This window comes from Photinus pyralis, unplaced genomic scaffold, assembly GCF_008802855.1.
Source record: "Photinus pyralis isolate 1611_PpyrPB1 unplaced genomic scaffold, Ppyr1.3 Ppyr1.4_LG6, whole genome shotgun sequence".
Lineage (NCBI taxonomy): Eukaryota > Metazoa > Arthropoda > Insecta > Coleoptera > Lampyridae > Photinus > Photinus pyralis.
Window position 1 is genome coordinate 9,384,484 of NW_022170663.1, and position 24,829 is coordinate 9,409,312.

The window sequence follows — 24,829 nt, forward strand, 5'->3', positions numbered from 1 at the left end:
CCATTTCATTTTACTAAATCGATGGTTGATTTGGAAATATAGAAACGCTTTTGCATTTCTTTGATGAAAGGATACATAGTGTATTAGAGAGTTCCTAGTTGTAAAGCTTTCCAATAGAGTTCTAGTTAGAATTAAGAGCAGATTATTATATTATAGGTTACCTATAGCACTCGCTTCACTTCACATAAAAGGACATTTTTAATTACAAGGGATGGGTAAATTATACCATGTTTATGTTTCACCAGGCGTGTGTTTGAAACGTTTAATTGAGTTGTTTGCCATTCAGTGATTTCTAGTAGGTATACTACTGAAATTGTTTATCACTGTGTCAAACACGCAGACGGAAAAAGAAGGGTCCATAGAGGAAATGGATTATGAACTGGAATGATCATACCTGCTGTAGCTGGATGATGACGACATGAACCCCGCGCCTTGTGGGGAAGGCTGTGGGTAACATAAGTCACTGATGGTGTTTATCGATAGCGTTCAAGTTCGGACAAGTACAAGTTATGAGGTTGCTGTTTTCCATCAGTGTAATTAGTGCCTTCCGTTCCACCCTCCTCAATGTTTGTCCGTTGTTCGTTGCTAGCGCTGAGGTATTCACTCCGTATAATATTGTCGGAGCTATGATGGTGTTGTATAGCAGCATTTTCAAGCTGTCCGACATTCTCTTCTTTCATATGAAGTTTCGGATTCCGTGCGTGACTCTGAATGCGTTGATTATTTTGTCTATCACTGTGTTGTGCTTACTGAGTGTTACTTATGTACGCTTCCAGATATTTTATCTTGGGATTCATGGTTATCTCTCTCCCTGCTATTGTGACCTTTCTTCCTTCTTGGTATTGGGTATTGCTTTCTGGGTCTCTTATAATCAATGTGCCTCGCTGGTTTCGACGAATTCCTCGATGTGTTCTATCTTATCCGCGTCCGCGTACGCCAATACTACCGTTTGTTGTAATTGGCCATCTGTGCTGAAGTCCCTCGCCGCCCTCCTTGTTTGTTCTATGGCGCTATCCAGTGCTATCGCGAAGAGCCTTGGAGAGAGCGGATATCTTGGTTAGATTCCTCTGCATTTCATTTGTTGCTCGGTCTTCTTCTCAAACGACGAAGTATACTAGTATATTTCCTTAGGCACGCATTTATGGTCGTATTGCTTAGGAATTTGGGCAGTACCAGTAGCGTCAGAGAAGTGGCTATTGCTTTCGTGATTCACTTGGTCGAAGTCCTTCCCCAGGTCTATTGCTTGCAGCCATGTTTTGGGTCCTGCCCTCCAGTGTTGGTTTAGAATCCTTATGGGCGTGTATATGGTCGTCCGTTGAACCTGCTTGGTATGCTGGTGTCTTGGATGTATGGCCCTATAAGCACTGTAGTATGTAATTGCGTATATCTTTTATTCCGCACTGCAAAGCGAGATTTTCCTGTAGTCGTCTGTTCCCTGTGGTGTCTTGACTTTTGGGATGGGGATCTGAACTGTTTGCTGCCATTCTTTGGGGACCAAGTTCCTGGTCTATACCTCCTGAATTAATTCATGTCGATCCTTTATTAGCAAATCTGGCAATGGTCCACACAGGTGTCTGTGAAGTTAGCACATAATTTTCAAAAGCAAACCACCGTATATGGTGCCACCTACTAACACACGACACCTCATCACATAAAAATATTTTTCTATTTCGGTGTCACAATGATGATTTTGTACAACTGTTTTCGGCCGAAAACAGTTGTACAAAGACAGTGATTATAGTCGTTTTTTTTTTGGTAACTCATCTCTTAAGTTGGCAGTTACTAGTTAGTACAGTAGGTACTTCGTTGGGTACTTCCATGTTTGAACTTCAAAATGTCAGTCTTACTACGCCTGCCAACCTAAAACTTAACGGCATAAAAAGTGTTCCCAACATAAAACATGTTAGTTCTAATGTTCCCTATAGTTTCTGATAATGATTTTTTTAATTAAATTAAAGCACCGAAATAGAAAAAATAGTATGAAAAACGCGTGTTACAATGCTTTATTTTAATACTCCTATCTTGCGGACACTCGTGGCTACGCTTCGCGTCGCCACTCGTGCCACAAGATAGTCGTATTACAATAGGTCGCATTGTAACACTTGTCTTTCAATATACTATTTCATGTCTGTTCTTATTGCACCCAGAATTGTACTAGATAATAATATTAAAATTTATTTTTGACAATCAGTTGACACTGCTTAGTCTCCTCTGGATATTTAACATGTAAAGTAAGGATATAACAAACAAATCACATGAATGAATAAATATAAAACAAACACATCAATAAATATAAAACAAACAGTATTAACATAAATGAAGGGTTATGGGGCAAGAATACGTTTTATATAACTTCAGAAATCGACATCATAAAACTGAGTCCAAAGTACTAGTACTAGATAATTTCTTAAAAAAATATTGTTGTGGAAACAACGTCGTACAGACGTTATCTGGGTCTAGACAGCAAAAATTATGACGGGACGTCTGGTGATAATTTACGGATAAACATATAGTTGGTTTATTTTACTTGAATTTGTGGTCTCGGTGTCTATTTGTCCTTTTGTAATTGCGTAATATTTTGTTGTTCAAATCTTATCGCTTTTCTAATTTATTCAATTTATATAAGATGCGCTAAGGAAGACACATCTGGTCAAGTTTGTGTACTTTATAAAAATTCTTGTCTGTTGGTTTTCGATAAAATGTTTTATCAGACGAATTATATGTTTTTATCGCAGTTGAAAAAATAAGCAATGTTAAAAGCTTTTCCTAATTTGTTGGAATGTTTAACCGTTCCTCTAATGAGCATAACTGACTTCTTAGTTGGTCCTGATGGGGCTGTTCTCTTTATCTTTCTACTATACTGCCATAGTTTTTCTTTTGTTTCTTTTGGACTGTAAGGATTCTAGAACCTACTTGCAATTATTTAAGAAAGATTGCAAAACTCCAAGCATCTCTGAACATGTCGATCCTACTTTGGTATTTATAACAAAACAGTTCTTGCAACCGATGTTGTTGCACAGTAGTTCATAAAACGCGGCACAATCGGAACGCGATCGATAAACGTACAGTTAAAAAATGCCAATAGTAGTTCTAAAGATGGACTCCAGTGGAGAGCGAATCGTTAAACATGAAAGGATACAAGTTGTTCATCTAGGAACTTTCTAATACACTAGGGAAACTAATCATTTCAACAACAAAATTCAAAAGCATTTCTATATTTCCAAATTAACAACAGATCTAGTAAAATGAAATGGTGAACATTTTATAAATGACCAACAGCAAGGATGTTGTTATTAATAGTGCTTAGAAATCTTGCCAGCGACACAGTTTATGACAGAAAAAACCTTTTCGCAGTCATCCTCAATATGATTGTATTCCTGGACGCACTCCTTAGTAACCTCCTTCGAAAATCCTACTATGTGATCTTCGATTCTCTGATAATCAAATGCTTTTGTCTCTTGGTCGTAGAAACCCCATCGTCGAGATACACATTCACCAAGACAGTGGTATTCGTGGGTGTCGGGGAAATTCATACTTAAAATTCCTGCGTATCCTGCCTTTATGTTCACATTGGTTTCAACAGAACATTCTTCCATATAAGGAGTTGCCATTTCAGCCCACGACTTTGCAATGTCGGGATGCACATCGAATTTCTAAAAAAATTGTTTTCCAAATGGAGGCGACTAACTAACGATACTTACAAATGCAGAACATGCGCAAAATATCGCAATAGCTATGATGCCAGTCTTCATGATGAAATCAAGGCTTGTAGTTCTATAGCAAACTAAATCCACCTTTTACAAATCCCGTTCTTAATATGTATATTGTTTGCTTTATCTGCACTGCAAAAATAGCATTTCCTGTTAAATAATAATAATAATAATAACCGATAGGTATATACAAAATATTGTTATGGTTTTTAACCTTTGTTCTATTGAATTGTAATCAATTTATTTTGGCAAACCAGTTTTGTGTATTAATACAAAGAACAACTTTAGCATATACCTAAATTGATTAATAAACTGAGTCACGTATTTTAATATTGATTATTTTATTTTTTCCTCTTGTCGTCATGTCTCCATCGGTCAGTTGCAGCAGATATACTCCTTCCAGGGTTTGCCCAATGTATAGTTCAAGAAACCGTACTTTGACGACCAATGGTTAATGGGTTAGTAGTTTTCGAACCACGGGGGTGCCTCCCTAATTTTCTAAAAAAAATATTTTTTTTTCAGAACGACATATTGAGTTTGGATTCCGCACGTTTGTGTGCCGAATACCTTTGCCCGCACCCCTTCGTATTTTCAGTTATTCCAAATACAACAGGGTCAAAACCGTTGCTGCGGAGGATTGGCAACGAGTGTCACTTTTAACACGTAATCTTTATCTGATTTCACTCCATAGCTTTTAACAAGGAACAATCGATATTTACTTATTTGACAGCTCTAACTGAACATAAAAATGAAATTGCCACCCTGCAAAAACATACGATAAACTTGGATAGTTACGAGGATAGCGCCGAGTTCTGACTTGGTGCCAAGTTTAAAGAGATCTTCTTAGTACGTATCGATTATTTGCCTGAATCATCCTTCACATGGACGAACATAGTTTTATCGTCCTTGAAGTTAAATTCGTCGGGGTAACTGTATGAACTGGGGGAACAGTATGGAATTTTTCATTCGGAATAATTGGAAAACGCCGGACCAAGGCGCAAAGGATCACTCAAAAATAACAAATGTGAAGACATAAGGGAGAGAGGAAGTATGGAATTCTGTATTTAAAATAATTGAAAAACCGCGGCGGTGCAAACGAAGGTCTTCGGGGCTCTAACATGTGCAATCCAAGCAAAATCATTTTGAAAATTGGGGGCGGCGATAAATTTGGCTTCCCCAAATTTGATTGGAGTGCCAAATGCACACAGGTCCCGGAAGCTTCTCTCTTTTTCAGTTTTGTTGGTTTGTGTGGCCCGAATAAATATTGTTTTGTTTGTCGGTGAGAAATTTTGTGTTTGATTGCACCCTGAGGTTAAGTTTGATATTCGTGCCCAGAATTACGCTACGTGTTGTTCGGAATTTGTTTGGATAATTCATTGGATTTGTTGAAAGTGATCAAGAATGCTGAGATTCCTGAATCTTTATACATTTTTTTTCATTGTAGCGGAGGGTGTACGTATCTTGAGAAATTTATACTCAAATTTATTTTATTGCGCTAGCTGGACAGGTGGAGGCTGGACTTTGTGACCGTTTGCCATTGCAAATAGCACTACTTCGGTTATGAGGTGTAATACTTTTGAAGGTGTCCATGAACAGTTAATAAGACTGCATTACAAATCGATTTTGGATCTTGGAAGCCCTGGAACTTCCGACTGTGGCCGTTGGAGTTACAAAAGGTAAAATGTTTTCACTATTTCTTCTATACTTTCGTTCTTCTGTTCTGTACCAATGGTTTGCATCTGAAGAGCACCACGAGATGTTTTCTTTGCAGCATCAAACTCCAGAGCATGTCCCGAAGCCTTTCCAATTTTTCATGTCGTCCATGCTTCAAACTTTGTTACGTTTCCACGTTGAGGACACCAAGGACTGTCCCCATAAGGCTCTCTGGATACTCCACTATTATCAACGATATTCCATAGATCGTTGAGAAGCTTCAATGTTAGCTTATTTGGATTCGAATTTAACTTCCATTATCTGTTGACCGGCTTTCATTTCTTGCATTAATTGCAGCAGTTGTTCCATTTTCCTGACGTGTATCACCCCACACCTGACAGCAGCGTAACCTGATCCACTTGATGGCGCCTCGAGAATGTTCTAGAAGGATTGCTACATTACTAACCAGTGAACTCACGAGTATATGCATATATTTTTTATTGAATTTATTTATACGATTAGCAAGTTTACTATTTTCAATTAACAAATTCACTTGCACCCTTTACATTGTTCTTCCCGCTTTATTCGATGTCACCATTAAACTGCGACCCTCATTATTATTATATTGTGCGATCAATACCTAACTACATATTATATAAAAAATACAAATAATTGTATTTCAATAGTATTATTCCCCTCTCATCTTTATAATGACATGGTGCGTTGTTCCCTTACTGCAAGAAAACCTTTTGAAGTTGTGCACAGACAACAGTTATAGACAAATTGTAAGCTATAAGAAGCTGACGCACCACTAATCTTATAAAGTGTGCAACGCAATGTAGGGGTATTTCGTGCTCCCCCAGCGTGTCCTTTTGATTGAACCTTTATTTCAACTTGAAGTATTGTAATTAGTATGCGCGCCAAAGTCCCTAAGTCAATAATAAAAGTATTGACTACGTGGTATAAATAATGTATAATCTGCTTTGTTACTCTTATGCAATTGTCTCGTAGGGAGGCTTAATTGTAATAAGCAAGATGCATTTCTTCATTGTTTCCATGTTATTTTTGGGCCTTTTAAATATCGTTTGTGTGATAAAGAATTTGTTACAGTAGGTATTAGATGTTCTTGCATCTGGCAAGGTTAGAATAAAATTGTGATGAGAATCTCGGTGTTGGTATTCATTCAGCATCGGGAATACTAAATACTGAGTCTGGAAGCTGCAATATTGTTTAACCTAGAAATTGATTCAGGCTTCAATCATTGAATAATTATTCAATGCTTTTAATAAGTAAGTAATCGTCAAAAAAGCACAGTTTTGTTCAAATCTTGCATTAAAAAAACATTACAATAAAAGGAGAAAATTAATAATAAGATAAAGGTTAATGAACGTATGCGCATTATGTAGATTTCTTTTGAATTAAAACCAGTATCTGATTTAGTGAATAAACTTTTAACAATTCAAAGTAAAACAAAGCTTAAAAACAATGTTATTTTGCATATACATATCGATCATTATTATTTAACAGGAAACGATATATATTTTGGTCCTACGTGGTCATTGAATTTGGCAAATTTTCAATGGGCTTGTTACAGGGGAAAGTTTGAACCGAGTCGCACAATCGTTTGACAATTATCGTGTTCAGAGACAGACGCGCTTCTAAAGCTTGCATCGGTTTTCCTAAAAACTCAAGTTGCATAATTGAAATCTATGTTCCTCCGGTTCCTCGCAAAAATGCTTGACGAACGCTAAACTAACTAAAACTAAAAGTCGCCCCAACAACGTCCGTTCATCTCGATATTTATAGTTGTAGATGTAAATGTAGATTTAAATTTTTGGGCTACTTTTAACATTCTGTATGCCTATATCCGGTAGTGAATGAGATATTGGCATTTTTTTAAAGAAATATTTTTATTTTTCATTAGGTGTAGTGTAGTAAGTTTTGAAAGCAATCGTTTTGAAATTTCCTTCGAATCAAAAGTCAAACAGTGTTAATTTAGTGTTCAAATTAATTCGTACAGACAATTCATTTTGGTTGTGTAAGTACTTTCCTCCGATAAACCGTTTCGAGACATTTGGTCCTAAAGTTTTGACATCACCAATGGATATATTTGTTCCAACGTCCCATTTGCCCCTAAGGAATTATATCTGAGCACGACGAGGAAGACTATGGCTTCGTGGAAATTAATCACTTTCGTTGTGACCATGAAGGATAAAATCAGTTTGACCCCCCCAAACCACCGCTTATGATAAGGGGTGAGAAAAAGGGCGTTAGTTGGTAGTAAACAGTTCCTTTTGTTGAGACCTTTAATTCTACCCCCATCGCCCTAACCACGGTCTCGAAAACAGGAAAGTTATAGTTTGAACAAACCAATTCATTTCGATGAGACCTTTCATTAAATTACTATTAAGGGTAGAAACTGCGCTCCCCCCCCCCCCATTTTCAAAAGCTTTACTTGGAAACACTAAAGGCATGCGTAAAATTTGAGGCCAATTGGTTGTCGCATGGATTGCGTCGGGTTGGTTGTGCACGGTCTACTTTCAAAAATTACATCTCAGAACATGATTCATGGGCGGCCCCCATTAAAACCTTCTGCAGGAGCACCTCTAAAAAAATATTATGTGGGCGTAAGCCTGCTGAGGGCCTAGAACAAGATGCACAATAAATAATGTATAAATAAACAAATAAATAAATTAATGAATTAATAAATAAATAAATAAATTAATGAATTAATAAATAAATAAATAAATTAAAACAAAAATAAATAAAAACAGTGAAATTATTCCACAAAAATCCAGGGCTCGAGGACAAGTCCTCTAAAAGTAGATCAAAACCCCAGAAGTGGGTCCGGACAGACGGACGCACGGACGGAAAAAACTTAAATAATGGCTCATTTATTCATTTATTCTGCTCATGCGTGACACAATTTTTCACACGCACATTGAATTTCCTTTTATACAGAGGACCCACACCTGTTAAAAATTTTACATAAATCCCTCCATAATTAAGAAAGTTATAACAAAATGGTGGCAAATTGAGTAAAATTCACAGCATTTTAATTGTAGTTATTTATAGCATTTTTGTAGTAAATTCATAATGTTTGCTCATGATTCCTGTTCCACTCGATGCGTAAAGAAGATTGTTTCCATGGCACGCTACAAAATTTTTAAAAATTAGCTTCTTTAACGTTGTGTGTGAAAAATTCTAATCAAAGGTAGCTTTGAATACCATCAACATCACTCATCATTGAATTTAGGGGGATAAATTCTTTCAAATTCAATTAAAGAAAATACTCATGCCATTTAAAGTATTTAAGTCGACTATTAGTACTCCCCTAAAATAATAATGTACAATATTTTAATTATGACCCGTTTGTGGTATTTTTGGTATTTTTGCAGTCATTAAATATGGTTTTTGCTGCATTGAATTCGAACAAAAAAAACTGTAGGCGCTACAGCTTGAGGCTTTTTTAAATTACACCATGTATAGAAATGTTTAATTTATCCGTACAACTTTGTTTATGTTACTGTTTCTACTATAAATTTACAGGGATTTTTTTCTTAAAGCCGTTTTACACACGTATGAATTACTACCAAAAATTTTTTTAAAAAATTCAACGAAAAATTTTGCGAAAAAATTTGATATTTACCAATGCAGTTATGTTTTACACTTTTATTTTTGTAAGAATTTATTAAAAAACACGCTGGAGCGCTATCTGTATGCGTATTAATAAATATATATTTTAATAAATATAATATTCTACAAAAACTTCCGATACTTTTTAATTAGAAAACTAACTTCCTTTTTTATTCCAAGACTTTTTGCATACACAACCAATACGAAAAAAAAATAACACTAATTTGTGAAATTGTGAGGTTATGAACACGTAAACAGTAAACACAATCTTCTGTGCACGTCAATTGCCTCTATTGATGGGGACATGAAAATCAATAGCGTTCTTTCCTAAACTATTATAAAGAAGCCCCAGTCCAAATTTCGAACAAGCGGCCGCTGTTAAAAAGAGTATTTCTCACACGGACGGACGGTCGGAAAATAACAAACTATAAAAGATCCTGTAGTCTCTTACAACAAAAAATCTCAAAAAGATTCGTGACCGTGCCTTAGTCGTGGTCCGGCCTTTATAATTTATATTATTGCATAAAATCACTCAGTAGACCACAATTTTACTTCCCAAGCATCACATCAAATAGTCGCATGCATAGTTCCTAAACTAAAAGAAAACATATTCCAGTAAAATATATTCCTGTACGCCATAAACCCTCCGCCTGTCCGTCCCTCCACCCATCCGTCCATAACGAGTAACAAAACTTTTAGTCACCTAGAATTGATCCGTTCCGAACTTACATGTACGTGTACCAGTAACAAAATGTGAAGAGACTCTGTAATTATTGATTTTGAAATCAACTCAACCTCAATTCCACTTGCATTTGTAAAGTAATAAAGCAGTTAGTGTTTACAACTTATTTAATTTAGGGTAACGATAAACCGTGTCCCGTATTCCCAGGTCTTCAATTGTGCCCCCGGGAAAACTTTCAAAGATAATGAATCGGTTATTCAATTTACAGGTATTACTTAATAATAACTTTTCCGTGTCTGTATAATTGGAAGTCACGTGCCTTGAATAATAAATATTACCTTGGAAGTTAAGTAATGAGGGTGCCATTATACTAGTTTAAGAAATTGGATAACTGGTGCGTCAAGTGCCCATAGATATTTGTTGACAAAGTGAATTTTAAGGACTGGTAGTTATCGGTGAGCTACATTACAGAATGGCAAAGATCGCGTGTCGGTAGAGGTTTAGAAGTTAATATCTCCGATGTTAGAAAGGTTAATTAGCCGAATAATTAATTAGGTCATTAAAAATGTAAACAGATCTAACCTATTTATAATATAGTATCTAAATTGCCACCCTTATCAATAATAAAAATCACTTTCCCTAAGCTCCTTTAATTTATTTATTAAATGGTTGTCTGAGATTTCAGTGAGTGGTAACCAAAAACGGCTCTTTGATAAAAAATGTATTTGAGCACAATATACCGTTACTACCGTCTATGTTCAGTACAAGGGACTGAGGCGATTTATAATTAATTTGGACGCATAATAAAGTTTTCGATGTTGCTATGTTATGCACAAGATTTCCAGCCGTTGATTTATCGACAAGGACAAGTTTCAGGAAAATATCTAAAATATAAATAGAATGATCAATTGACTTCTCTGCAGGTGAAAATTCGTAGGCTGTATAAAATTTAGAAAGATTTTCTTTCGTAACTAGCTCGCATGCCACCATTGATCAATTTCGGATGTTGTACAGTAATTACATTTAAAAAATTGAATGAATGTCTTCATGTCATTATCATTAGTTTACTATCATTAGATCATTATAAAATTTCTAAGATCGACTTGATAGTGAACTACTTAATGACCTGGGATTAAGTTCAACTTACCCTCCACTTCACAATCTACATTATGACTATGGGCACTTCCCATTTTTTAGGGGTGAGAACTACCCCTTTTTGCCAAAACCCCTAAAACTGCATATTAAAGCGTAAGATGAGTAAAATTTAGTTCAGACGAGTTGAGTAATTATTGTTAAAGGGCTTTGGAACATTATTTCAGAATATTTCAACCCTTATTGTGATTTAATAAAAAAAAGTATTTACCCTCAAAAAGTTAATAATTTATTATTGACGACCTTTTGTTTGTTCAGTGTGCATTTCGAACAAAGCAGGAGGCATTAATTTCAAAGGATATGGGGGTGACAATAGCAACATCTAACGGAGGAATTTTACAACACATACTGCGGGATGTTTACAAATACAATTTTGACGTTACCACTTTTATATTTTCTTACGTCGGCCGAGCCGTTTCGGAGAAGTGCGGCCGCAAACACCAATTTCTATTTATTAGAAGATATATTTCTTGGAGGGGGGTAAATAAAAGTAGTTGGCAAACGTCATATTTCTTAACAAGTATTAAATTTAATTTCACAGGTGATAAAGTAGTCCAATATCATTTTTATTCTATTTGTTTAAATAAAATGTAGCTTGTTATTTGGTAAATTATAGATACCATTGTATGTAAAACGTCTCTTAATGTTTAATTCAATTAATTCAGATTTATTCGATATTTATTTTACATAAAAAACATTACAATAATGTTTAATGCACTATTGTGCCAAGGAAAATAATTGTTCAAGTTCTGATGAATTTCCCATGGTACCCAGAACGCTTGCAGAATTTCCTCTCTGTATTTCTAACGCTATTAGTACGAAAAATGCACCTGCCCGTCAGTCGACTGATTTTTCAGCTCAAAGCTTACCCATTACCCAATTCTCTACTAAAAGATTTTACGTCGGGTGACTACACACCGAGCGTTTCGACCGCGACGCTAAAAATTCAAAATTATCGGCGAGGCTTAAAATTTGTTTTTTTTTTAATTTTCGGTATTGAGATTTCGAAAGTGCAATAAAATATAGGGTGTTCTGTGTACAACCGGCAGAGAAACGATCATGATAATATTTTCTTTCGATAGATCGTGAAAAACTATGTTGGTATGCAAATTTGCAGATTTAAATTATTAATGGAAATCTAAATACCTTTAGGTAACGATTTGCGTAAAACAGCCTGTAAATACTCGTAGTATGTTGAGAAAACAAGGTTAATTTAAACAAAAAGTTGCAACATATTGTTATAAGGGTTCCAAAGGCTGCAATCAAGCGTTAGGTAAGGTGAATGATTTTCAGCCACGGAAGTACAATAAATTGAAACCAGAAGAGATGTTCTGCACGAATAAAAAAAAATACAACACGTTTCATAACGTAGGAAACACAGCCCACATTAGTAGAATTCAAGAACATAAAGGGAACTATAAGGTAAATATGTGGCATTTAAAAGGAATAAGAATAAATTTAATGTCAGGTTAAACTCCCCAGTGTATATGATAATTTACTTGATCGTTTACCTGTATGGAGCGCTGGTGATAAGCACTAGAAACGTTTATGACTATTGACGTCCCTAACTTACGATCCCAATGAATACCAAATGGGGGCCAAGTAATTGTTAAATACTATCGGTGTTACAAAAAAAGTGCGTGGTAAGAAAGGTTTGGATATCCCTCGAGGATCAGAGCAGTACGCGTGATGCATTACTTGAAGCACTTCAATATCCACTTCGATTAAATCTATTCTTCCCGCGAGATACCGCTAGACTTTAAAATATATAAGGGGAAGAACTTGAAGTGCATATGAATATATCATCATTTAAAATTCCCATATGAATTACATTCTCTTGCTCAATTTGACGATCATAAATATCGCTGTTGCGTGCGTGTGTATCTTCTAGCTCCGTCACCTGGATAACGTATATGAATTTATAACAGAGCTTTTACACGGTTACTTTTTTTTAGTGTAGGTACTATCGCAAAAGGGTAACTAATTATTATTAGCATGCATTACGATAATATTATCCAAGTTTTGTTTTAGTTGGACTATTAAACTTTTGGAAAATTAGAAAGTTTGCCAACAATAATTCTGCGCCATTAAAACTATAGATTGCTTCATTACAATCTAATTATAACTAATATTTGAATAAATCTGTTTAGACACGTCATGTTTAATTCAAATTTAAATGCTTGTACAAACTATAACGCATTGTTTAAACGGGGAATATTTGTTGAATTAGACACGCACCGATGCGATGAGGTAAAAGTATAGATAGGCGAAGTGTCATGTTTTATTTTAGAGAAGTATAATTTTATATTAATTATGTTGGTTGTGGTCATTTCAAAGTGGGTTAAAGTTCAATGTTGAAGGGTACATTAATATTGTAATATTTGTATAATTCTTGCGTTTCTTTTATCATATTCTGCGTGGGTAAATAATTTTGTGCACGTTTGACTCGCATGAAAGTGCTATATGTTTAATTCAAATGTAGGGAATTTGTAATTACGATTGAAATGGAAATGCTTCAAAATAAATAATTCAAACTCATATTATTACCACCCATTTATCTATCTATGCAATAATTCATTTCAACAAAAATAAACAAAGATCAAAGGCCGTTACAAAAAAATCCGATGTAAAGTAAATATGGACTTTTCTAAAAAAAACTGATCGCCCGAAAAATGATTCTTAACAGTTCTTTGTTTGTGAAACCCAGGGTGAAACCCAAAACAAACATATACTGGCCACCATCAGACAATTACATCAAAGATTGCAGCCACATATTCGGTTTCCATGTAAAAATAAATAGAGTGAGTAGTGTTGCCTTTATATTGTAACGTGATTTATAAATTCGGGTTCGATTTATATCAATATTTATTAAACAAAACTAAAACACTATAAAAACTGTACAATTTGTATCGACTATTTATATCACACACTTCGCAATTTATATTTCCGCGCTCTATGTTTCATCCGTAATCGATCTCGTTCGGTAGTAGACTGCCGCGATGTTCGGTCCGCAACCATTTATACACGCCAGCAATGTAAGTCCAGAACACTCGCGAACAGTCTCGAATATTCCTACACAAATCCCACTATCGCGCGCGTAGAACATTCCAGAGCGCCAAAGGCGACGTCATGTCTGGAGCGTTTCCGTTACAATATAATAGCTTTTTTATTATACCTGAATCACAATCTCCGTTTTAAACACTCAAATGCGTGCGAAAAAAGGCCTTTAAAACACACGTGCTTTAAAGTTGCTAAGTAACGATACTTCAAGTATGACTTTTGAAACTGTCATCTGGATGAAATAAAAAAATCCTTTTAGGTCGCTTTCTGTAAATGCAGAACATTTCTTTGGCTTTTGTACCTATCCTTTGGTTGAAGCTTTCACAAACGCGCGTAATTTAGGGTATGCTTCCAAATCTGTTCCACTTTTTAATCGCAGCATTGCTTTGAAGTTTTGAATGAATGCACCAAAATATAGAAGATTTAATTACCTTTGACATTTCCTTCATATATCCCAGCATTATCGATTAATTTAATACTGTATTCGTAGGTAACTTCCTATTCATCCATGGAAACAACTTTTCATATTCTTTATAATAGGCTTTACTGGAGTTGGATTTTACACCTACCAACGTTTGTTTAGATTTTACAACAACCGATTTAATGGACGGTGTATTATCTTTTTCAATGGAAATCGTTTAATTCACCAAGACGATGATTTTTATAAACAAACGTCAAGTGACATTTCCATGGCAATCGTGAAATTACGAACACCCAGCCCACTTAATTAGACATGTATTCGAGTATAACGTCAATATGACTTCATTGTATTTCCTATTTTTAAATTATACTGCAGGTATAATAAAAAATACTATAAGATACACGTGTTTAATTGGTCTTTAAAGCACTTGCAACGTTAAAGGCACTCCGCTTTGCGTCGTGCCCTTAAACTCGTTGCGCGTGCTTTAAAGACTTGATTATACACTTGTATCTTAATATACTATTATAATAACTCCTGTCATCACTGACAGATTGGCATTAATCCAAAATTCTATTCTATTCTATTCTATCCACTGAGCCACACAGACGGATATATAGATCGCCGACATTATATACTCGGAATTTTACAGTCGTGTAATGACGTCATTTTCGTGGGAAAAAACGTATGTCCTATTAAATTTATTTGTTGCTAAGTAACTGACTACTGGTGTCTAATTACCTGTATGACTTTTACTATACAGTGGTGTACATAATATTTTAGCATTTTTTGATAATAATTAAGTCAATTTCCACAAGAAATCTATAGGTCTTAATAAAAGAAGAAGTCCTAATTAACTGACTGACTGACTGAGATATCAACGCACAGCCTAAACGACTGAAGATATCGAAAATAAATTTTTAACATGTTAAAAAATGCGAATAGTTCATATTTTTTTGCGAGCGAAACCGCGATGGATAAAATGTTAGTATTTCAAAAAAGGTCATTTACTCACTAATTATTTTAATAACTTGCTCAACTAACATATAAGTAATATTAACATATTTTTGTTTTTAAATAAATAAAGATTAACAAAACGAAAATCAGAGAATATTATTTAGGAATCAATACTCCCGAAAAGACCCAAAAAATAATTAGCAGAGGAGTACATAAAAATTCAAAGAACCACTATCGAAACCACATCTACACAAGAAAAAATTGCACTACCTTGATGAATAGTTGGAAAATCAAAATCGTAAAACAAAAATATACCAATGCCAATTTATTGCGATTGTAATGGTCACAGTATTAGAAGAAAATTAGTCGCCCTCGTCCGTATCGTCAGAGTCAAAATCAAAGTATTCGTCGTCAGTAAGGTCGTCATCTGCGTCTGTAGTGATAACAAGAGGTGGGATGTCAGAAGCATCACAAACTTGTACTGCTCCCCAAGCCTCTTGTATTACTTTGTCCGTATGGTTTACGTATTTCTCCCAATTATCCCTAGAAATCTCCCCGATAACCCTTTCCCATGTTGCCAAAACCTCTTGTGGTGATCCCTTAAAATTTGCAATGTACTGATCGTATTTTCGTTTACACTGAGACCACACCATTTCAATCGCATTAAATTGGCAGTGGTATGGCGGTAACCGTAAAATTTTATGTCCTAAAGGCTTAACATATTCATCAAGGTAGTACTTTTTCTCTTTGGGGCAGTTTGCGCTGACAATGCTCCATATTTGATCCTTCATTGCCTTTTCTGGATAGCCGATATTTTTTTCCCCTAACCATTCTATCATTCTTTGTTTTGTCCATGATTTGGTGGGAATTTTCTCTAAAAGGCCAGAATGGTAGCTTGCGTTGTCCATAATAATTAAAGATTTTTCAGGAAGATTTGGCACCAGTTGAGTCTTGAACCAATTTTCAAAATTACCCCTGTTCATATTATCATGATAGTCCCCTGTTTTTTTTCCACTTTTAAAAATCAAACTTGCCCCACCAATAAAGCCATCGTTCGTCCCAGCGTGGACAATAATGTATCGATGACCTAAAGAATATCTCTTTTAATAATATTGAAAAGGTATTATAATATCTTATTTTACCTTCATTGGGTTTAATTGATTCCGTGTGCTTAGTATCATCTTGCCAGCTGTTTCGAAATTATCCCTTACTAAATATCCAGGTTTCATCCATAAAAACCGGAGTATAACCCTCATGTCCCAAATTTTTGTTTTCAATGTACTCCCTTAAGAATTTTATTCGTTTGTGGACAATATCCGGTAAATCCATAAGATATTTTCTGTTATTGGACTTCTTCCATTTAAAACCCATACTTTTGATCCACTTTCTCAATGAATCAATGGAAAATTGAAAATATTCGTTTTGCTCCAGAAATTTTTGTCTAATAGTTGCCAGTGTAACATATTCCTTTTGGGAGTACATATAATAGATTGTATCCCGAATTTTATTCTTCAAATATTCTGTGATTTTCGTCTTGTTAATCTTTTGCTTGGTAGAGACATTAGATGCGTAATCTTTGTCGGATTTTACACCATTTTTTCTCAAATTTGAAATGGTTGTTGGGCTGACTTTCGTTGCTTGTGCAGTTCGCTGTATAACATTGTTGATGTCTAGTGGTATGCCATTCCGAACTTGTTCCTGTTCAATTTGAAAGAAAGCCAACACATTTAGAATTATTAACTGTGTTTGTTCGTTAAATCGATGAGGGTTTTTTGGCGGCATGTTTTGACGCTTTGGCGTTTTCAAAACTTCAAAACTGACAATCACTTGACAAGCATTTCACGTAAACACGACAACAACATTTCGGCAAAATTTTTTGTCATTGTCATTTTACATTAGTTAAACAAGGATAGACAAAAATGACGTCATTACAAGACTGTAAAATTCCGAGTTATATACGTCCCCAAAACAGACACAGCAGAGTGAGAAACGTGCAGGTGGAAATATTTTGTGACAGATGAGTCATTGCATGTTTTTGTAACCTATTCAAGGATCTGCTGGTGAGCCAATTCCTATTCGTAAAAAGAATCGGACTGGTACAGAAGGTGATGGCCAGGAAGTGCCGGCTCCACCTTAAAACCTCGGGTGAAGCGGGCCATGCGCCAAAGACTATGGCTGTGTCTGAGTCGTTGGCTTAGGGGGGTCATCCGAAATCAGAGACCAAGCATTTCAGAAAGCGCACAAGGGTCTGGCTCAGGGCACCCTGAGAAGAAGCACATAGGTATTGGAGCACTTGAAGTGGTAGAGCAGGCTGCGGTATTTTACTATGAATTTCAAATTGTACACATTTTTGTTTAATAAAGGCATTATTGTATTATTATTGTTAAAATTGCGGGTGCACCACGAATCTATAGGCAAATCGCTGCGGCGGGGCTCAGGGGGACCATTGTTCCGGTCTCGCACCCTGAGGTGAACGTCACTGAGCCTGCATTGAATGCAGTTGTTAGCCAGATGGAGGGGGCTCCCTCGGCTGGCAGGGTTTCGCTGGAATCCGCAGGGTACCATTGTAGCCGAATGCGAGGACCAGTGAATCTTGGACTGGTTGTAGAGAGCCGACCCTGTTATTAGGCCCTGAAAGTGGAGATGCATGTCCCTACGGTAACCAAGGTTATGTCTGTTATACGGACTCCCGGATGACACGATCAGCATCTTGAAGCGCCATCGGAGGCAAAATCCTGGTTTCTGAGCGAGCGTATGGAGGACGTAACAAAAGCGCGGGAGAGGGCTCTACCAGGGCAGCGGAATCCAGTTTCGTTAGACAGAAGGGACTCAATCCCTCGTTATGGATCTCCAAGGGGCGTCGGGATTTACTACTGGCGCCCTCAGAGGATGAGAAAGATGACAACGAGCTTTTAGCTCGTGTGGCGGAGCGATTGGTATCACTTAGCGAAAAAGCGACATTGTATATCAGTAATGGACCAGGTAACCTTCTTATAGAGGATCTCAAGATCGCTCAGCGCAGGTGTAAGGACCATATTCCAAGGTCTAAGTGAGGATCATTTTCTGTAGTAACATAGCGGGTCTTCCTCTCCCACATGTCTCCTGAAAACACACTTTCCAGGATCTGAGAACTACGTAACTTCGGACCCACCCGGGTCGGTGTAAGGCCGAACCCATTTAATAGTGCGGGACCGGACGGGATATTCCCGGCTCTTCTGCAGAAGGGCCTGGAACTGCTGCTCTTACATTAGTTGCACCTCTTTAGAGCCTCTCTGATGGCTTTAGGGTTACTGTTCCTTAGGCCACTCGTACATTCCAATATATCTACAGGGCTGTTATGTCCACGGACACGGTTCTCCATAGCCTCGTGTGTAGGCCGGAAGGGTTAATATGATAAGCCGGCCCGTGTGGCACAGTTCAGTCACTTTTGATCCAATTAGTGATGCTGCTGAAAGCGTTGGCATTAATAAATCAATCGTAAGATGGACCGCGCCGTGCTCGGGCACAAGAGCATTGTATTATCCTGAATGGGGACGACGGAGATTAGATCTTCGGATGTCCGCAGGATGGAGTGTTGCTGTAGTGTTTGGTGCAGTCGGGTGAGCCCTGTCATTAGATAGATTCCGATAAACTTGATCTGGATTCCGCCGCATTGCGGAATATGGGGCCACAAAAGGGGGGTGGCTCGCGAAGGCAGTGGTGGAGCCTTCGTCGGTTCCGATCCTTCTCTACGAAATGCTCCCACCGTGGTCAGACCTAGGATTTAAGACTGGATAACCAGTCAATTCCAGGCTCGGTCGCACCAACCAACTGGGCTCAGACAGTCCAGTGCCTTCTTAACAGGTTGGCAAACCTGGGTTTTTTAAGCTTCTAAAACTGAGACAGACATCACCTCCTTGAAAACAAAAAACAATTATCTGGAACCGGAGAGGGCGAAGCAACTTGGACTAAATACGGTCCTATCCTTTATTGTTAGGAGCCGTCTCTGAACCTGGTTGCGAAAAAAGGGGATAGGCACAATGGGCCTGGGTCCAATCGCTCGTTGCTGCTGAACCCTGACTCTGACATCGGAGAGGGAAATCTTAGGATATGCTGGGGTCCGATAAATACCCCTCCTCACCGAGGTTCTTTTGTACACAGGCCATGATTGCTAGCATCTGCCTGAAACGTGCTGCTACGCGGACCAAGGGATAATCTGTGTCTTCCAAGTACTTCAGTGACCTAGTTAGACCCATTTGCCGTCCTCGCAGAGCGAGCCCATCAAGGCCCGCTCTCCATCTATTCATATATGACCTCGATCCTATTCAGGTTAACGGAAAAGCCATGGCTACTTTACCATATATCCACCTGTCCAAGAGCCCTTGATAAGTTAAGAATTTTCTTAGGAACGTCTGAGATTGAAATTACCATACCGAAAACATACAAAATGCAAAACTCAGCATTCAACACTCCTAATCAGAACTTATAAAAAAATTAAGAATTTTAAACCAACTGGAAGAATTCATAAAAATCAAAATCAGAACTGGACAAACCCCCCTAAAATATAACAAGCTAAAATAGCGGATACCTGTTTAATTAAATTTAATGAATTTTCAAGAGCCCTCTGCATGAACTCTTTCACGGTGCCTGGTAACTTTCCAATTATGACGCTCGCGAGATCATCCGCGTATACATACCTGTGCTGTGGAATCCGTCAAGCACCAGCTGATACCACATCAGTGGAGGCAACACTTCACTCTGTGCGTGTGGACGTCCTCTGGTGATACACTATACAAATTCACCAACAAGAAGATAGTCATGGACCGGGCGCCCAGCACCCAGTTGGAAACCCCTAAAGGTTTCCTTATCATCTGCATGAGATGGAAATCTTAGTGCAATGTTGTAAAGAAAATTATTTATCGTTCAAAATCTGCTGATCAAATTTAGTTATTATACCTAATGGCAACGTGAAAATAAAAACAAACAGATGGTACTACGCAAGTTTATTAGTCAATAAAAACCTTGTAAAAATGCATTGAAGGTGCAATCTGCCACACCAGAACTTTATGAAAACAAAACTCCATTAAATAAGTGATGACTGGAGCTTTGAAATTGCACAGGTTACTACAGAAAATACTTTTTCACATTGATTGACCTCGTTGATGTATTGTTGAAAGCATTCCTCCACAACGCTCTTTTGAACTCCCATTACGCTGTTTGTAATTTTATCTACATCAATGCTATTCGTGATGGGATCATAAAATCCCCATTTTTGGAAAACGCATTTAGCAAAACACTTAAACTGGGGGTCTTCGGGAAGGTTCATAGTTAAAACTGATGTGGTCGCTTCTATTCGGTTTACGCCACTTTCGAGTATACACTCCTCTCGATGAACGTCTAGCATTGCATCCCAGGATTTGGCATACAGCGGGTTGACAATGAACCTCTGAAAAATAACAATTACAGCTACGTATATAATCGAATCGCGTACTTACAAATGCGGAAGATGTACAAAAAACCACGGACAACAAGATGAAATTCTTCATGGTAATATCAGGAAATTCCAAAAACGAAATGATGCTGGCAATTTCAAAACTGGTGCACACGCTTGATTGTGTCACTGCGCCTGAAAGCCAAGTAACGTTTGCGATATTTATACAAAAACCAACACTAAAACTGCTTATGCGTGTTTAGAAATTACAAAACTTGCTTGCTTCATGTGTACAAAAGTCGGTACCATAAATTTGCAGATAATGCTAAAACGCTTCCTTTTGAATCTAAGTACCGTTTATTTTATTTGTTTTTAAACTGATATTTCGATGGTTGGATTTAGGTGAAAAATAGCACAAATGGCACAGCCGATAGACATTTATAACACATGCAATGAAATTTTCCGCAGCACTGTTTTAGCACCATTGTCATATTTTTCCCAGAGAAGTAGCTGTGGTAATGACACTAATTGCAGTTATATTCGACTACAAAAAAATTTTCAACCCCGCAGTTTTACACCCATGATAGCTTCTATTAGGTACTTTTGATTCCAAAGTTGGTTTCGTGTACGTATATTAGATTTTGGATAGGTAGAAGGAGATAAGCTCTATGATCTACTGGTCAAGCTGTACGAATGCCTTCAAAGCGTATCGGATTATCCATAATACATGAGAAAGAACCGAATTTAAAGACGAACTTGAGAGAAGGAAAACTTAATGTGACCTTTAAACACGTTCGATATGAATTTTGGAGAAGATGAAGGATCAGCTATTCTTAGGAAAAACATGGAGAAAGCGATGGAAACTTTGATGGAAGAAGTAGGGGAGAAAATAAGTTGGAAATGGGAGGATTATGAAAAGAAATGAAGAAAAGGGCATACGGAAAAGAAGAATTGATGGAAAGGAGAGTAAAACTTGAAGAGGTAAATGACAGAAAAGAAGGAGGGGCGATAGAGAACAATATAACGTTAAAAGGAATGGAAAAAAGTGAGAGAAAAAGCCTAACGTAAAAGACGTGAGAGCAATTGAAGCAGGGCGGAAATAAGGTAGGAATTGCGGAACAAACATGGGAAAAGGAGAGAGAGATTATGAGGGGCAAGGGTAAGTTAAAGGGGAGCAGGATATACACAGTTGACATATAACGAAGAAAAGAAACAGAGAGAAATTAGGGAGGTTGCGGAGAGGGAAATTGAAATGAGCAAGAAAGTAAGATGTGGAAGCAGAGAATTAATGATTCAAGGTGAACAATGCAGATGGAGTAACAAAGAAAAAGGGCTAGTGAGAGGAGAGAGGAAACTAACGGGAGAGCAGAAAGTGAAATTTGGAGGAAGGAAGTAGCAGTAAAAGAGAAGATAGCGGAAGGAGGAAGGGATATGGAGTAGTATAGAAACGAGCAACAGAAGGAATGAGAAAAACCAAATCAAAATGGAGAAGAGCAAAATGAAAATGATGTTCTGGAATGTGGAGGAAGTAACAGTAAGGAGAAAATAGAGGGAGGGGGTATGGAGTGGTAAAGAAACGAACAGGAGGAATGAGAAAAACGAAATCAAAATGGAGAAGATCAACATCAAAATGATGTTGTGGAATGTGGCGGGAGTAGCCAGTAGAGACACTCAATTCTGGAAGTTTTCCAGAGGGTTTGATGTCGTGTGGATGGTAAGAATTATGGATAGAAGAAAAGAATTGAGAGAAAATAAAGAACAGTACACCGAGTGAATACATATCAAAGATCCAATTTGTCGGAGATGAGTAATATATTTAGGGAAGAGCAAAAGGGTGGTATTATTAACAGGGGTAAAAAATGAATAAGAGCACGTGGGGAGAAAACGGAAGAGGAAGGAGGAATACAGGAAAGCCCAGTGGAAGTGGAGGGATGAAAATAGGAGTTATAGCTATCTACAACAGAGAAGAAATAAAATGCAAAGAATGAAATAGAAAATATAGTGAATGAAAAGCAAGAGGCAGGGTTAGGAAATATGGTGGTGGGGTGGGGGGGGGGGAGAATATAAAGGGAAATTAGTAGAGATGAGCAAAGGAATACAAGGTAGAAAATCTAGAGATAAAGAGTGCAGCAATGAAGAGGGTTACTGGAAGAATTAGAAAAGAAAGGATCCAGAACTTTAAACGAAAATATGAAGGAAGATAGAGACTAGCAATTCACATGGTAATTGATTACACAATTGGATCACCAACCAATGGAAATGCGTCTACAAGGGAAGATACGAAGATCAAGAGGTGGAAAGATGCAAAGACGATAGGGTTGGAGATGCAGTTATGGACAATAGACACTGTGGAGTTGTACAGAAGGAGAGTATACGAACAAGAAGTAGAAATAGGAGGAAGTACAGAGAAGGGGAGAAGTAGTATGAAGAAGAGTATTTAAAAAGCAATAACTTGAAAACAGGTAAATGAAGGGGAAGGGATAGATAATAGAAATGAGTAGTGGGACAGAGAGTCTACAGAAGAGAGAAACATATATAATAATGATGGAAATCGAAGGAAAAGGAGAAATAGAGCGGAAGGAACTGAAAGAACAGAAAACGAAGTACCAAAGATAATGTAAAGAATGGAGAAACAGAAAGAATGCGAAGTACAAATCAGGGAAATAAAAACAAAGAAAGATCTTTGGATGATGATTCAGAGCAAAAAGGAAAAACAGAAGTGGAAGAAAAATACAAATAAAGAAGTGGAAGAACCACTTTATTATGGTACTAGGAAAGCAGGGGAAACAGGAGATGATGATACCATTAAACAAGGATGGAAAGGATGGGGACTTAGAGGGTTTATAATTTGCAATAAATCAATTCAAAATTTTCTAAAGAGCAGACGGAATGGGACGCTCATTAAATTGCACGGAAATCTAACACACTACTATTTCCGCTGTAAACGTTTTTAGTGCATTTTTGCAAATTTATTTCTTTAGGTGACTTAATCTCACTTTGGCCGGCTAGCTGACTGACTGGCTGGTAGCAAATGCGGGACCGTAGAAGAACGTTTGCGGAAAGACGAGGAGTGTACGTGTACCTACCGAGCCATGTAATGAAGAACTTTAGGGGCGGGGCTACATGATGTGGCGTCGGCGACATCTGGGCGCCTTCCCCGAGCGTGTTATACTAACGTGGTGATTTTCCAGTTTTTTCCTATCTTTTTCTATAGTAATGGTCAGATTGTTTTTAAAAAATGTCGTCGGAAAGATTTTGTAAATGCATCTGTCAGAAAAACTAACTGTTGCCCTTAGGACCTACCTTCAGGTGCATACCTCTCTATTCCCTGATGGTAACGTCCGAGTTTGGCTTATCCAGACGCTTAGCTTCTTTTGCGGTTCCTCTATGAGTTCTGGAATTCAAATCATTGCCCTTACAGGTTTGGGAAGGTGTTTAGTTTCAAGAAACAGAAACAGCGCCCCTTCCCTTCCCGTACGCGTATCGCTTAGGCGCCCTGGTCTTAGGAGTTTTCTCCGAGGTGAACTTTTTGCTAGACGACTGCTTGGTACTGCTCTTCCCATCTTGCTGCTTTTTGGGCAGCTTTAACTGAAGTCGTCGTTCTCCAGTCCTCTCGCCTCCGGAGCACGCAGGGGTTTCAGCCGAGGCCTTTTTCGGACCATCAGCTTGCACCGCTGCTGGGTTGATGTTGGTGTTTTTATTTTTATTTTCTGCAGCTGGGGAGGAAAAAGGAAAGTCGGTCTCCGCAGCCCGCATGTGCAGTGCATGCTCCCAGTCAACCACGTGGCATTGTTACGTATTAATAATAATAATAATATTTATTTCCAACAGACAAAGTCTTATATAGAAAATATCCGGTTACATGTAGGTATAGTTTTGAGTCCTGCATTACATATTATGGTTGTCATAATCATTGAAATATATCTATATTGTGTTGCAATCTATGATAAGTGCGAAACATTTTAACTACGGGGGAGTTTTTATAGTGTTCTGTTCTAGATCTATTGTAAAAGAAGGTTGATAAGTTTCTCGTAGCTATAGGAGAGATTCTATAACTTATTGAATTGACAATATCGGGAACATCATAGTGACCGTGAATAATTTTGTACAAACTTTTAAGTATTACATTATCATGGTGGTCTCTTAACGAT

At 37.3% G+C, this 24,829-nt stretch overlaps 3 protein-coding genes across 3 annotated transcripts; all 3 read right to left on the reverse strand.

Annotated features, from left to right (window-relative positions):
* Positions 1-3,258: 3,258 nt before the first annotated feature.
* LOC116174270 lies at positions 3,259-3,802 on the reverse strand. The gene is made up of 2 exons (XM_031492159.1): positions 3,702-3,802; positions 3,259-3,653 (listed from the first exon to the last, which is right to left on the reverse strand). The coding sequence occupies exons 1-2, from the start codon at positions 3,750-3,752 to the stop codon at positions 3,294-3,296; spliced, it is 411 nt and encodes a 136-aa protein (XP_031348019.1). The 5' UTR covers positions 3,753-3,802; the 3' UTR covers positions 3,259-3,293.
* An 11,658-nt stretch (positions 3,803-15,460) lies between these two features.
* Positions 15,461-16,463, reverse strand: LOC116175160. The gene is made up of 2 exons (XM_031493277.1): positions 16,411-16,463; positions 15,461-16,355 (listed from the first exon to the last, which is right to left on the reverse strand). The coding sequence occupies exon 2, from the start codon at positions 16,249-16,251 to the stop codon at positions 15,631-15,633; it is 621 nt and encodes a 206-aa protein (XP_031349137.1). The 5' UTR covers positions 16,252-16,355; positions 16,411-16,463; the 3' UTR covers positions 15,461-15,630.
* A 3,780-nt stretch (positions 16,464-20,243) lies between these two features.
* Positions 20,244-20,869, reverse strand: LOC116172931 (general odorant-binding protein 99a-like). The gene is made up of 2 exons (XM_031490209.1): positions 20,743-20,869; positions 20,244-20,693 (listed from the first exon to the last, which is right to left on the reverse strand). The coding sequence occupies exons 1-2, from the start codon at positions 20,791-20,793 to the stop codon at positions 20,331-20,333; spliced, it is 414 nt and encodes a 137-aa protein (XP_031346069.1). The 5' UTR covers positions 20,794-20,869; the 3' UTR covers positions 20,244-20,330.
* Positions 20,870-24,829: the final 3,960 nt, after the last annotated feature.

Excerpts from the sequence above, each read along its gene's own strand:
- LOC116174270 (XM_031492159.1), bottom strand. The coding sequence starts at position 3,752 with ATGAAGACTGGCATCATAGCTATTGCGATATTTTGCGCATGTTCTGCA. Across the intron at positions 3,654-3,701 it reads TTTGCGCATGTTCTGCATTT|AAATTCGATGTGCATCCCGA; the intron begins GTAAGTATCGTT and ends CAATTTTTTTAG.
- LOC116175160 (XM_031493277.1), bottom strand. The coding sequence starts at position 16,251 with ATGAACAGGGGTAATTTTGAAAATTGGTTCAAGACTCAACTGGTGCCA.
- LOC116172931 (XM_031490209.1), bottom strand. The coding sequence starts at position 20,793 with ATGAAGAATTTCATCTTGTTGTCCGTGGTTTTTTGTACATCTTCCGCA. Across the intron at positions 20,694-20,742 it reads TTTGTACATCTTCCGCATTT|AGGTTCATTGTCAACCCGCT; the intron begins GTAAGTACGCGA and ends GTTATTTTTCAG.